The sequence below is a fragment of the Lissotriton helveticus genome, chromosome 2_1, assembly GCF_964261635.1.
Source record: "Lissotriton helveticus chromosome 2_1, aLisHel1.1, whole genome shotgun sequence".
Classification (NCBI taxonomy): domain Eukaryota; kingdom Metazoa; phylum Chordata; class Amphibia; order Caudata; family Salamandridae; genus Lissotriton; species Lissotriton helveticus.
Window position 1 is genome coordinate 1693655936 of NC_136059.1, and position 14802 is coordinate 1693670737.

Genomic DNA, 14802 nt, shown 5'->3' on the forward strand with positions numbered 1-14802 from the left:
CTGCTAACATTCATATCGCCCACCCTCCTCCCCGGTGCCTGTCGCAGCTGCAGATATACTATTGTATTCACTTATTAGCATGGACATCCTTTACACTTTTCACTCCATCTTCTGCCACAATGGCGAAAAACAATCTGGGGATGGAGCCGATGCCCATGCGCACTGTAGTCCAGGGGAGGAGCCACCTATCTCAGGATACTTCGAAGACTCTTCCAGGACAACAATGTGCGATCATCCGGACCCAACACTAGGCGGCGATCTAATGCTAAGATATGAATGTTAGCAGCCCTACATGCCAAGAACAGATGCATACTGGTAAGTAGCATATTCATTGCGGCGCGTTGTGAGATCTCACATCGAGGATGCCTGCTACAGCGGCGATTCCAGAGAGCTGCGGGTTGCAAAGCAAGGTCCTGCAACAAGGATGCACCATTGGTTCTAAGGAGTTTCAGAACTGCAATGTGAGCTTGTGCGTTGGAGATGTCTTGCAGTGATTGTTCCTAAGAGCTGCTGGGTCCTGCATCAGGGATGCATCGCACAGAGGTGGTTCTGATGAGGAGCTGCAAGGAGATGTATCATACTGCGCCGGTTCTACCCAAATGACTTCCACTGGCCTGGTAGAGCACCTTCAGGTCCACTTCCATGTGTCCAGGACTGGGGTGGCACAACTTGGGGAACAGGACTCGCAGAAGGCAGAGTCTAGGTGCAGTGTTCAATATAGTTGGAGCCCTTTCTATCCCTGAGGCTCTGATCAGGCGGCCAGCCAGCTAGCCCTTGGAGTCACTCTGGTGGTCCTGGTTTCAAGATGCATATTAGTCCTTCTCACTCAGGCAGCAGAGTAGCACTCCTTCTTGCAGCAGAGCAACACAGTAGTCCTGAGTCTTCCACGGGTCCAGAGGTGTACTGATGAGTTTTGTTTGAGGATGCACTACTCATACCTGGTGCCACTTTAAAGTGGGGAAGCTTCTAGAGCCCTCCCCCTACCAGGGTGTCTTGATTTTTCTGCCTCCCTGTCCTGGCCCCAGATTGTCTGGGGGTTCAAAAGACTAGTTTGAAAGCCTTTGTGATTCTGCTGAGACAGAGTCTTTGTGATGTGCCAGTGTGGCAGATGACAGCGTCCCCTCCCCCCATGAGGTCAGAAATGGCCCATCCTTCCAGCACCTTTTCCCTCATTGTCAGTGTCTGGGAGCAATACACAAAAAACAACTGCCAGCTACACTTAGTTATATGACCCAGGATACAGGCTGAAGGCGTCAAATGCTTTGGACAAGAAAATGCCAACTTTCTAAAAATGACATTTTCAGAATTTTTACTTAAAATCCAATGTTACCCTTAAAGAGTGTTTTACATTGAAATTCTTTAGAGACCAAACTCTGCATTCCCCCCCTGCTCCCAATTGAAAGTTATTACTTATTAAATGTAATAAGTTAATTCAGTGTCATCCTGTAGGAAAGGTTGGCCTAGTAGTAGTGAAAAATGAATGTATATTGTTTTCCCTATCAGGACATATATAAGTACATATAGAACTTTTTAAATACATTGCACCCTGTCCTATGGGCAGCTTAGGGCCTACCCTAGGGGTGATTTATATGTATTAAAAAGGATGGTTTGGGCCTGGCAAAATGTTTATTTTGTCAGGTCGAAATGGCAGTTTAAAACTGCACACACAGGCTGCAATGGCAGGCCTGAGACATTTTTAAAGGCTACCTAAGTGGGAGGCGCAGCCAGTCCTGCAGCCCACTAGTAGCATTTAATTTACAAGCCCTGGGTGCACGTAGTACAACTTTACTAGGTACTTCCTCTACATCAAATTTGTCAATCGGTTGTAAACCTATTTGACCATGTTTGAAATAGAGCACAATCCCTTGAGCACTGGTTAGCAGTAGTAAAATGCACAGAGTCCTAAAATCCAACACAAATGGGTTCAGAAAACAGGAGGTTGAAGGCCAAAAAGTTTGGGAATGACCCTGCTGAGAAGTCCAAGTCCAACAGTAAACCTTACTAGGAAGTTAGTTGCTTGAACTGAATACTTGTTCAAACCTCCTCACTTGGAAGGGAGTAACTCTGTGGATATAGGTTAATACTAGCAATGAGGTTTGATTCTCAATCCTAATTGCTGTTTTGTAAGAGTCCACTCAAAAAAATCCTACACGCTCACATGTGGAAAGATATCTTAACAAAAATAGGGGTGAAGACCTCGTAACCTACTGGCCAACTTCTTAACCTAGTAGTATGTCTTCCGCAGTTATATGTTAGGCAGCTCAAATCTATTTGCGGTGTTCAGAGAATTAGGAAAGGTCACCAGTATTCCTGAACAAGAAGACTTTCCAACCTTATATTTAAGTCAATTTAGTGCTCACTATAGTGGGTGCTTGTCTGGAATAGCATAGGTAGATTGTCAAATAAACTGGGCATACTTTATATAGACCACCCTGTTGCCGTACTGACACAGCTTAGCATTCATTCTAATACTAGACAAATGGTCCCCTGTCTTTTTGGGATTGTTGTATCTTATATCTCCAGATGTTATTGCCTCCAACGGGTTAACTTTCTGGGTAGCAAAATTGCTTTTCCTGTTGGTTTCAGCAACATCATGTGCGCATGCCCTAATAAATGAAATCCGGTAGGCAACTAATAGTTATATCCCAATGCGTGTTGTTGTCACCATTCCTCCTACAGAAGCTGTGAGAAAGTGCCATCTTTCTTGCATTGGTATGCCCCCACTTTTTTCTGAACTGCTGATGTGCTTTGACTGAGTGTGCCCTGGGTTCCGGCCAACCAGGTACCCAGGGCCTGTGTTCTTCCCCTAAAACTATGCTGAAACAAAAGACCCAATTGGCATCTCTGGCCACCTGTGAGCCCCTAGTAAATGGTACCCTAGGTACCCAGGGCATGGTGACCAGGGGAGACCCCTGAGGCCTGAAGCACTTATTGTGCCACCCTTAGGGGCCCTGTACCCTGGCACCCACACACTGCCTCTGCAGGCTGAGTGCCTAAGTACATAACTAAAACAAGAGTCGACATGGCACACATCCCTGTGTGCCATGCCCACAGTACCCACTGCCCTGGCATACTTCAGCCACCCCTCTAGCTAGGTGCCCTATGCCAGAGGTGAGGGCACAGGTGCATGAGCCCTGTGCCCCTACAGTACCCAGGGCCAGTCCTGGGCACTGTAAGTGCAGTGATGCCATTAAGAGTATATGGTGCTGGGAGGTTGTCATTAAGAACTCCACAGCACCATAATGGCTACACTGATGACTGACAAGATTGGTATCAAACTTCTCAGCACGTTAAACCCACACTGATGCCAGTGTGGGATTTAATGAAAAATGCACCTGAGGGCATCTTAGAGATGCCCTCTGAAACCCTAACCTACAATCCACGTCTGGCTGAGTGACTGCAGAGGCTGCCACACAACAGACCTGTTGCTGGACCCCTGGGTAGGAGAGCCTAGGCCTGCAACAATGCACATCCTGGGCGAGGTGCTCGGTCTCCTCCCCCAGGATGGGCAGGGGGAAGCTTCAAAGGCATGTCGCCTCTGTGAGCTTCTCCAGACCATTTGCTGTACCCAGCAACCAGCCCCCACCAGTCCTGCCCCCCACTCTGGCGGGAAGACTGGCGGGAAAACTACGTCAGGAAGGGGGGGTGCCAGCCTGTGCCAACCCCACCCCAAGGTGGGGAAGACGAGGTGAAGCACGACCCCGGGCTCCGGCCATCTTGAAGATGGGGAGCCCTGCCCTATCACAACTTGGCTCCTGCCCCCCTACCACAGGAGAGGAGCAGGCTAAGGGGTGTGCCCACCCCAGGGCAGGGACTCATTGGTCCCTGCCCTTGACCTACCTGTAACACCCCTAAATTCAGTATATAGGGGCTCCATGAACCTTCCTTCCTCCGATCCTGATACCAAAAAGAAGAAAGAAGATCAAGAAGAAGACCCGCCGTGCAGCTGCTAACAGGACAACAACAACTGAATTGGCCCCAGCCCTACCGGCCTGTTGATCCTGGAACCTGCTCCTGCCTAAACCCGGCGACCCCCGCGGACAGCAACCTTGGGACCCCCAGAGGACCTGCCTGCCTTGACCCTCTTGAAGATTGGGACTCCCATTTTATTTTTTATTTTTTTATTTTTAGAGTTTTCTATAGCGCGAACTTGAACCGATTAGGTTATCAGAGCGCTTTACATAGCACCAGTTCCGTTACATGTTATCACAGCAGTTTACATAGAATCAATTACGTTGCACATTTCAGGATCTTGAACAGGTTAGGTTATCAGAGCGCTTTACATAAGACAGCATTCGATGTCCAGTGCCCTCCTCCGCTGTGTAGCGGGGGACCACTTCCAGCCCTCCGAAGTCGTCGAGCTGTCGGGACTAGGCTCCTGGAATTTCAGCTGCCCCTTTACAAGGCACTTTACATAAAATCAGTTACGTTACACATTTCAGGAACACCTTTCTTTTTGCTCTAGTGGGTAGGGTTATCTCTTCACACGGGGGAAGGGGTACACCTGGCTATATTCCACCAGTTCCACAGGCGATTAGTCGTAAAAGCTATAATTCTAACCCAGGGAGGGGATACACATGGATACAATCTAAAAATCAAATAGTAAACTAGTCATTAGAGTTATCATCTATCTTGACAGGAGGGATGTGACTGGAAACACTCTAGGGGTAATATAGGGGTGGTAGAGAGTACAGAGGACCGCTGCAAACACTACACGAGTACCAGCATAGAGGAGGGGTGGGTGGGATGCAAAGGTCTGGAGGGAAGGAAGGGCTAGAGTCCAGCGAGAACTGTCCAAGAAAAAACAGCAGCATTCACAGCATAGAGGAAGGGTGGGTAGGATGCAGGGTATGTAGGGAGGGACTAGTCCAACGAAAAAGTCCTCCAGAGTCCACCAGGGCACTATCCTCTGCGTTCGTGTTCCCGTAGCCTGCGTCTGCCGGTCATAGAAAGTGTGTCCCCGAGGGCGCCATCTTGAAGTCAGGCACCGCCGGCGCCAAACAGCGCGGCCGGGAAGGGGGGGGGGCGCATCTCTGCCCTCAGGCCCAGGCTCGTCTGTGGCGGAGAGAGGGGTGCAACCACCCACCTGGTGCCCACCAGGAAGCTCCGGACCAGCCCACTCTGCACCAACCGAGCCCGGCACGGGCCAACCCGAACCAAGACCACGAGGAGGTCCCCCCGGCGATTGGGACCCGAAGTCCAGTGCCCAAAGACCCTCCTCGGCGAACCAGCCGACGCCTGAACCAGGGGCCACCCATACCGCGACCAGCCGAGGGTAAGCTTTTCCGACACCCAAAGACACCCCTGCACCCTACAGCCCCTGTGCCTCCTTTTGGGGTACCTACCTGTGCTCCAAGATCCCAACTTACCTCTTGAAGTGCTGGTCGCCCCTGGAGAGTCTCCGTCCCCGAGCCTGCAGCCTTTGTTCCCTCTTCAAGATCCTCATTGGATAACATTGAGCGCCCGATGGATCAAAAGCACCCTGCAACCAGCCGCCCGAGTGCCGCTGGCTGTGACCCCTTTGTTCTATCCTACTTTCCCCCCTTGCCCTGAGCAAGTGACCAGGAGCCCAGCTCCCAGAGCCGCGTGGCCTGCCAGCCAGCAGCCACCAACCGAAGGCCCCCTTTCCCTCATTGGATATCATTGGGCCTACCTACCTCTGCACCCGGCCGCCCCTGTGCCGCTGGGACTGAACTAACTGTACTTACCTGACCCTGGGGGACCCCTGAGTCTATACCCAGAACCTTAACTTCACCAACCAAGTACTCACCTGGAAACCAGTAACTCACTTACCTGCCATTAGATAACATTGACCCATTTTTTACTCGAAAATTTTCCAAGTGTGAAGTTTTGAAAACTGAAAATATTCCTATAAAATCAGCCAAAGTGCGAATTCTAAAGTACTCACCTGTGATCAAGGGAGAAGCCAGTACTGTACCTTTCAGCCCAGTACTGAACCGCCAAAGTAATCCCTAGCAGGTTTACTAGTAATCTGTATTTTCTCCATAGGAACCCATTGTCTGCTTTTCTATGAACTTTCTTCTAAGTGGCTAATTTTGAAAACTGCAAATATTCTTTAAAAATCGTACGAAATACTGAAACGCAATTACCTACCTGTTTTGAGTCAAGCCCCCAGTGCTGGCCCTAGGACACCAGTGCTGGGTTACAAAAGTAACGCGATCGTACTTTACCTGCAACCTGAATTCCTTCCCATTGAATCACATTGTCAGATTTACATTGAAAAGTTACAAAGTGTGAACTTTTAAAACGGCTTTATATTCATGGAAATTCATCACAGTAACTAAAACGTTTTTGGTAATCTGGTTTCAGCTTAGACCCCAGGACTGAATCTAAGACCTGGTCCTGGAACTACCAAAGTAATTCATAAAGTAATCAACTGTCCTTATCTGTGAAAAAACCCAATGAGCTCAATGCTAGAGTGTGTTTCAGAACTGTGTTGCTTATTATCTATCCTGTAATTATTGTGTGCACAAACTTTATTGCTCCTTTGCAAAGTATTTACATGAGAGAACATAACTTGAAAAGTATAGTATTCTAACTGTTGGTTCTAAAAATAAAACAACTATATCTGAGGATATAACAACAATTGGCCTGGAGTTCAGTTATTGAGTGTGTGAAACCTTTAACTGACTGAGTGTGTACAACAAATGCTTTACACTGTCCTATGGTACTGCTTTACTGCTCGACCAAGCTACCACTTTGGAGAGTAAGGTCAGTTCTGACTTTAACCTCTGTTATACCTCTGGGGTTGGCGGACTCTATACACACTGTACTTCATTCTAGTCCAGTATTTATAGAGCCACTTTCTCACAGAAGCAGAGTGCTCACACACTTTAATCAGTCTGTTCCCCAGGACTGGATTACTTAAACTACTCTGCCATTGTAACCATATCTTTACATTTCTGCTTTTAAGTTCTTGCCCCTATTGTAAATAAGTGGTCTGGTTAAGTAGAAACAGCGTAGAAACAGCTCACTGGCCATGTTACCTCTTGCACTTTTAGTCTCCTCTCTTCTGAGCCACTCACCCTTCCTTTCCCCACAGTTCTCGTAGGTGGTGGTTACTAAGATTCAGGAGGGGGGAGAATCACTGTGTATTTCTAGATAGCATGGCTTGTAGGGTTTGCATAATTGTGTGTATGTTGTGTGTGTGTATATATGTGTATATATATGTGTATATATATGTGTGTGTGTGTGTATATGTATATATATATTTATATATATAAAAAACACTCCTATTTTGGAATTGGTAAGCCTCTTAATAAGAATATTTGGATTACTACAAAAGTAGGACTTTTATTCTCTTTGCTGCTGAATCTTAAGATGGAGTGTCTTCAATACCCACCTGTCGGCGCTGTATTAAAAGAACAGCGCATTACCTTTTAATTGTTGTTTGAAGTGCTCACAAAGTTTGTTTTCGTCTTTTAAAGGCAAAGGAACGAGCAATACTAACACTGGGATGCTTTCCAGTGGGAGATGCTGAATTTCCCCATCAGAAGAAATTGTTGCAAGGCCTAATGGATTCAGTAGAGGTATGGTTCATTTGTGCACACCGTTGCAATAAGTCTTGCAGCAGCTCTGAAAGTAGATATTCTGTATCCTTCATTAAATGTAATATTAATAATCAACAACAAAATCTGCTGTGATTTGTGCTGAAGAAAATTGTCTGCATAAAGTCGATTATTAGTGCAGTCGAGCTAAATGGGGATTTTTAAACAGCAATATGTTTAAAAGAACAATCGAACGCGTGGATGTAAAGTTAATAATAAATATTTTAAGACTTTTAAAGACTGTGTAAAGCTGAGTAGAAGCAATGATTTTGTTAATTTGCAAGATGGCAATATCTTTTTCTGATGGATAGTTCGAACTACAGATTCCTCCCCTTTCCAAAATCCTCCAGGCACCAGACTGGATCCTAAAATTTTCTTAGCAGTGCTTTCACCCTCCGCTAGGGGGTGCTGCATGGCTCCAAGTTGGCTTTGTGGTGCAGCAGAAGTGACAGAGCGTAGCGTTATATACGCCCCACTCCCTCATGCTGACATGGTTTCCTTTCTTGCACACCTTTGAACTCTGACCCTGGAGCTCCACTCCTATTTTTTTGTTTTCTGGCAATTTTTCAAATAGAAATTCGGTGTGCCATGGAACGATGTGCCCACCTAAGACTTCAGGTTTCAATCTTTTCTTTTGTTTAAATATCTTTATTGGTTTTCTTGAGTTTAGTAACAGAGTAGAGTTGTCATAGGCATCACATCTGCACCTACAAAACTACATTATGTAAGCAATTGTCTTATTTGTATCACTTTACATAAAGTCAAATACAGTACACAATGGCTTTGTCGTCCTTGCAGGTGGTCTATAGTTGTAAAACACTGCATGCTACTTCCTGCTAATATTTGTGTTTTTTTCAATTCCCAATTAACTTGTAGTTACGCCCATTATATTGCAAATATGTCTTATTTAGTCAGACGTCTAAATCAGGTGCTTTGAATCGGCAGCCCACTTGGAAAATAGGAGCTTGTATTGCAACTAACCATACTTTGGGAGATTGTGCGGAAAAAGAAGGGTGGGCCAATAAAACCTATATTAATCAAGCTTCAAAACTAACAATAAATAAAAGGGAAACTGCCATCACATTACAGCGAAAAGGATATACGTAGCATTACCAGGCCTTCACCTTCTCATCTCGATCTGGGCCCTACTGTGGCTTGCCAGGGTTGTATTTGGGCTCCTTTAAGTATTAGAGACTGCTATCATCTAGGCTAGTGGCTGGGGGTTAGGGGGGATGCACGGCGATGGACCTATTACACAGACATACTGCCACACAGGACACAGCATTGTCCGTGGTTACTTTATATCTCTGGATGTAGGACCATCTGGGATTGGATGAGGTATTGGCGGGAGGGGCATCTGTACTATTTACGTCTTTCCCATTCTTAAAGGCTGTGAATATATTATCCCAGTATTGCGCTAAGGGGTACTTGCGGAGTCCTGCTGTTTCCTCCCTATGTAATGTCATGCTTTCCGCCTGCGCTCAGATCGTGAGCGACCTTTCCCAGCTGATCGTTTCCGGGGGAGTATTATGTTTCCACCTCTCCGTAATTAAGCTCGAACTACTATCAGCCCAGATCCCAGAATCGTGTCATGACTTTGTTTTTTTTAAGACCTGGCGTAAAACCCTAGTATGTGCACTGCCCATGTGTGTGGCAAGGAGGTTTTAGTGCAGTATGCAAGTTTTGCGGCCCCCTTCTGCCCGTAGGTGTGTAAAGACTCGCAAGACCACTGCATGTGGAGTAAATTTGCATTAAGTTGCTGGCACCAAGGGCATGCAGATGTGGCGATGTGAAAGTATCTGTTTATGATATCGGGTGAAAGGTACGCGTTTTGTATAATGTTTGTGTCAGTTTGAATTGAGAGCTCCTCTGAATGCATGTGAAGCTGGCCAGAATAGCACTCCATTCCTTTTCCGGACAGGGTGTGCCCCTGCCCTCTCCCAGTGGGTGCAGAGACTTAGCATCGGTTTCGGTGTATGGGTAAGGAGAGCCGCCACTAGCCAGTGCACTATGTGTGAACCCGCCCCAAGACATGCAGGTATTGAAGTAACAGGTGTGTGGGCGGTCCAATCGTCAAATTCCCCCAAGAGGCCCACAGGGCTCTAATTAGGGAAGTATGTAATAGAAACTGCCCTTCCGGTTACCCACTGTCTCTCGCCAGGGCATCGAATGTGAGTAGCACGCCATCCGAATATGAGTCGCACAGGGTATCCAGTAACGGGTATACAGTTCCGCTGTATGCCAATGTGTAAGAGCGTCCCTGTAAGTGCGGGTCCTCCCTCTGGGTGTCCCTAGGAGTGGGAGTATCGGAGCGAACAGGAGCGTTGCGCGGGTATGATGTAGGCTTCGCCTGTAGCATTTATGCGCCAGTGCTAAGTGTAATTGCGATGGTCGTGGGGGCTTGGCGATGGTATGAAATGGTGGTAGATTTGTGATTGGGTCAAAGGCTGCTGCAGAGTCGCAGCGTCCTCCAATCCCCTGCCACCAAGCCACTTCGTCACCCACTGTAGCTGGGCCACTATATAGTACATCTCCAAATTAAGGACTGCCAATCCTCCCTGACTAGCGGGAGCATATAGCTTCCACAAGGCTACTCGAGGCCTGCCTTTGTTCCAGATTAAGTCCCGAAACATACATTACAGCTCGCGACATATTCTGGTCGGGACATATCTCGGAAGATTCGAGATATAATAGTTTTGGGAGGACGATCATCTTGACCATGGTGATGCGGCTCATGACATTTAGCGGGAGCGACTTCCAGAACTGTACCTGAGCTCTGACTGCTGATATTGCCCTCGTTATATGGCCTTCTAATAAATCAGGCGTCTTGTATATGAAGATGCCAAGATAGCGAAACATAGTAGAGTATCACAGGAGGGGAGAGTCGCTGAGGAGAACTTCTGTTTCGACTGTGTCTGCGCTAAAAAGTGTAAACCCCCGATTTGGCCCAGTTAACCCAGAGGCCTGATACTGCTTTGAAGGCTGTAAGTGCTGGTGCTATGGACAATAAGATGTCGGTAATGTCCCGAACATACAAAAACAGGTCGTCAGCGTGGAGAGAACGCATGCATTCCGTCTCCTAACTCAATTCCCCACGCCTCGCTATCATTGCGGAGTAACATCGCTAGTGGTTTCATGGCTAGGGAGAAGAGTAACGGGGACAGGGGGCAACCCTGGTGTGTCCCTCGTCTCACCCGAATAGGTTCTGAAATGAGCGTGCTGGTCCTAACCCGAACAATAGGCTGTTGATATAGCAGCTGAACCATTCTCATGTAATGATCTCTAAGATCGTATTTACGGAGGACTGCCGCTAGATAGTCCCATTCCAAATAATCAAAGGCCTTCTCTAGGTCCAGAAACAGGCAGCCAGAGCGGGGCAATGCGTGTACCGCGTAATGCTGTACCCTGAAGAGTCTGTGAATGTTGAGCGAGGTACTCCTAGCGAGAACAAAACATTTCTGATCCGGATGCACCAGCGTTTTCACTAAGGGCGAGAGACACTTTGCAAGTATGGATGTGAAGATTTTGTAGTCAGTATTTAGGAGCGCTAAAGGGCGATAAGAGCCTAAGGATTCAGGATTCTTATCGGGTTTGAGTAGAGTCACCAATAAAGCCTTGTTCTGTGTGTCCGTAAGAGTGGATTCATCAACCGCAGTTGCGAACACCTTCATCAGTTGCGTTACCTGTATATGCGCATAGGCTTTGTAAAATTCAGTCGGTAGTCCATCAGGACCCGGCAACTTCCCATTGGAGAGTGAGAATATGTTGTCCCAAATTTCTTCCGGGAGGAGGGGGTTGTTCAGTTCCCCTTTTTGGGCACGTGTAGGATGTGGCAGCGTTATCCCCTCAAGGTAGAGCTGCAGCTGCAAGGGTGTGGCCTGCATGCAAGATTTGTATAGGTCCGGATAGGGCATCACAAACGCATCAAGTATATCTCGCTATGTATATGCTATGCCTCCTTGGGCCATGCGTACCGATGCTAACGAAGCCAATGATTCATTCTGACTGACAAGCCATGCGAGTAGTCTCCCCGCTTTGTCCCCCAAGTGGTGCGCCTGCGCAGAGTGCGCTTCATAATCAAAACATCTCAACCGCTCTAACAGCCGTGCATGCTCTTCCCTGTGGTAATCTAACCGCCTTGAGGATCTCCCAGTGGCTTCCTGCTCGCTGGATGCCAATAGTGTCTCTAATTTGTTGAGGTATTTTTCTAGCTGAGCTATACCTGCCTGCGCCCCCAAACAATGCCCCCATGCGACCACCTTTAGAGCTTCCCAACTTCAGGTTTCAACCATGCCATGACCGTTAGAAATGGATAAAGGACCCACACAAGGTTTTCCTTTGATGTTTGGGCTCAAAGAATACTCCAGTGTGTGATGAGGGTGTCCTCATCTCATCCACCTGGAGGTGATCTGGGACCATGAAGTGAATCTGTACATCGCCGAACATAGACAAAGTTACGGACGTCCTATAAATGCTTGTCTGCTCCAAGTCAGGAACGCGGATCTGCTTGTAGCTTTCGGGGGTGATCCTGCAACAGATCTTCATGATCAAAGTCATGTGGTAAGTCGAAGTGCAAAGCTAAGAAAGCACATAAAAAGACAAAGCAGGACAGGGCCTCATCCTGACACTTTCCATCTAAAGAAAAGATGCAAGGGCATCCAGGTTTCAATCAATCTCGCTTGCAATCCCTGAATGAGAAAATGATTTCAGTTTTTCCAGATGCACAAGGACCATCTTCGATGTCCTAGCAAGTCGAGGCCTTTAAATAGGCTATACTGCATATTTGTGGCACTCGTCTGACTCTTTCTGGTTCACCTTTGGGCCACGTGAATCCTTTGGCTAGGTTAGACGCCGGTGAATTCCTCTTCTACACCTTCTGAGCCCCTAGAAACAGTCTCAGATTATACTCAAACTCCAGTACCGACTTCCATCCGGTCTCCAAGACTTGCGCCTGTCCCTCTTCCATTTATGCCGGATCTCAGGCTGCAAGTACCAGAGAAGGAGTCTGATGCTGACTCCTTCGTTCAGCCATGAGCTGATTCGGTCGTGGTCTCTACAGAGGTCATTCTATGACTCCACTCAAGTGCACTCGGTTCCCGTATAGCCTGATTCAGACACTACAGTGACTTTATCAACATTTTGGTTCAGGTTCTAACCAGATGTTGCCACTACACCGAGATGAAGTTATGATGGCGCTGATTTAACTCCACATTACAATGATGCGAGTTTATATATGGACTTCGAGGAGGCCAGTGGGCTTGATACTTCCCCTGATACAGGGTTGATGTCACCCTTTTGACCACTGACTGGAGAGTGTTGCTTTTGTAGTGGTAATTTTATTTTCTGTTGAGTTCTAGACCTACAACTGCCTTGTGTTGAACTAAGACAAACAACATTACAGAAGTTCTACAACCAGGGCCTGCTTTCTTTGAGCCCTTACTCCTTCTCAACGAAGCTCTATCAGATACCCTAAAGGGCACTTTGTCTAAGCCTTCCTCTTGCACACCGGTGCACAGGCAGGTAGCCATAAGCTATAAACTAGCGCATGGTGACCCTGATTTTCTTAAACTGCACTGATCCCCTGAGAGTTTGGTGCTCCAAGCTTGCACCAGCAGGGTGAATCCTCATTAATTCTTCATGATTCCCCGGGAAAGGGAGTAAAAAGAATTGAGTTGTTCGAAAATCAAATGCTCTCCTTGGCCAGTCTAGCCTTCTGGATAGTCAATGTGGTTTGCCTGCTAGGCTGATATCTGCACGTCTCTGAGACTTGGTCACTGAGATCTTCTTGCCTGTGGTCCCTGTAGAGGTTTAGGCTCCCTGGCTCAACCCCTTCAATGTGGTCAAGATGTGGCCATATATGTCATTCGTGCTGGCCTTGTTAGTTCTGATTACTTGGGGCACGCAGTCGACACCTTTGTTCTTCAGTCGCCATGTGTGGATGTGTTCTACAGGTTTTACAGGAGATGTGCAGGCGTCCCTTACGATATCATCTTTTGATGGCTCCTATATATTTGGCGAGCAAGCTGTCACTTGAGAATATTTGATGGAAAGTCGAGCCAAAGTACATTCACCAGATTCAGCATCTCCTGACTACTCGATGGTTACTGTACAGACAGCTGGAAGCAGCTACTCCCCCCCCCCCCACAAAAAAGCAGTCACCCCAGTGCTTTTGTGGTCGGGAGTAGGGATCAGGCAGGCACTGCGCAGATCACCAAGGGTATTAATCTTTCCAGTACCCCCTCCCCTGTGATATCAGTATCCCAGCTGCTTTAGTTTGCCAATGGTGGCGCACAACCACCCTATGGATGCAGAGTTGAACACTTTCTCCCAGGCTGGCAAACCATCACATCTGACAGATGAGTACTCCAGACCATTCAGAAGGACTATCTCCTTCTATTCTGACCCACTGCAGCTTCCTCCCTCACAGACCGGATCTCAGAGGAGCACCTTTCCTTCTTACTGCAAGAGTTTAAAGCTCTAATTTCTACAGGGGCCATCTGAAATTGGGATGCATTGTTACTCCCACTATTTTCCTCAAGCTGTAAATGGACGGGGTCCTCGGATCTCTTTCCGTCTCCTTATATGCGTGTTGCATCCCATCACACATTAAGGTCCCTAGCGCCTTCTCGCTTAACCAGTCAGTCCGGCTATTCCCTAAACCAACTTTTATGGAGATTCTAAAACAAGTATGTTCGAAAATTAGAAAAAAGTAAAGGGTTAAAAATAGAAAGAAAGTAAAACAAAAACCAAGTCTAATCAACATCCTTTAGTCGAGACCACGAGTCCAGATATTCTCAATATCCTTAATATGCATATTTTGTCTTTTGCAAGGGCCTTCACAAACTGGGTATCTACTCTAAAGGTGAGGAATCTGTAATATCCTTCTGAAGGACAAGTTACTTATCATTGGTAACCCTTTTCCTGGTCAATGCTCTATTCACAGAGCCCTAGCTGCCTTGCCACTTTCTGTTCTGTGGAGTGGGCTCCTGTTCAGTCTAAGAAGGTCTAAATTGGAGATCTGCACATTGGTACCTCAAATTGTTCTGTGCTCTATGTCCGAGGGTGCGGAAAGAGTCAAGCAAGAAACTGACTCAGGAGCACAGGGTGGTGCTGTTATGTGGCTCAGATCTATCACTTCATGGGTAAAAGAAAGACAATGTGGATCCGCACGGTACCACCGGGTGGCGTGCGGGAGCACTGCTATGAAAAGTTTCTGGATCCAGTATGTGGCCTG

The 14802-nt window shown here is 47.2% G+C and overlaps 1 protein-coding gene across 2 annotated transcripts in view; it reads left to right on the forward strand.

Annotated features, from left to right (window-relative positions):
* Window positions 1–14802, forward strand: part of ECPAS (Ecm29 proteasome adaptor and scaffold) — a 709962-nt gene that overhangs the window by 336959 nt on the left and 358201 nt on the right. For both annotated transcript variants that reach the window (XM_078676653.1, XM_078676652.1), the window contains exon 23: window positions 7449–7550. In XM_078676653.1, coding sequence (XP_078532779.1) covers window positions 7449–7550 — 102 coding nt within the window. The remainder of the gene's footprint in view (window positions 1–7448; window positions 7551–14802) is intronic.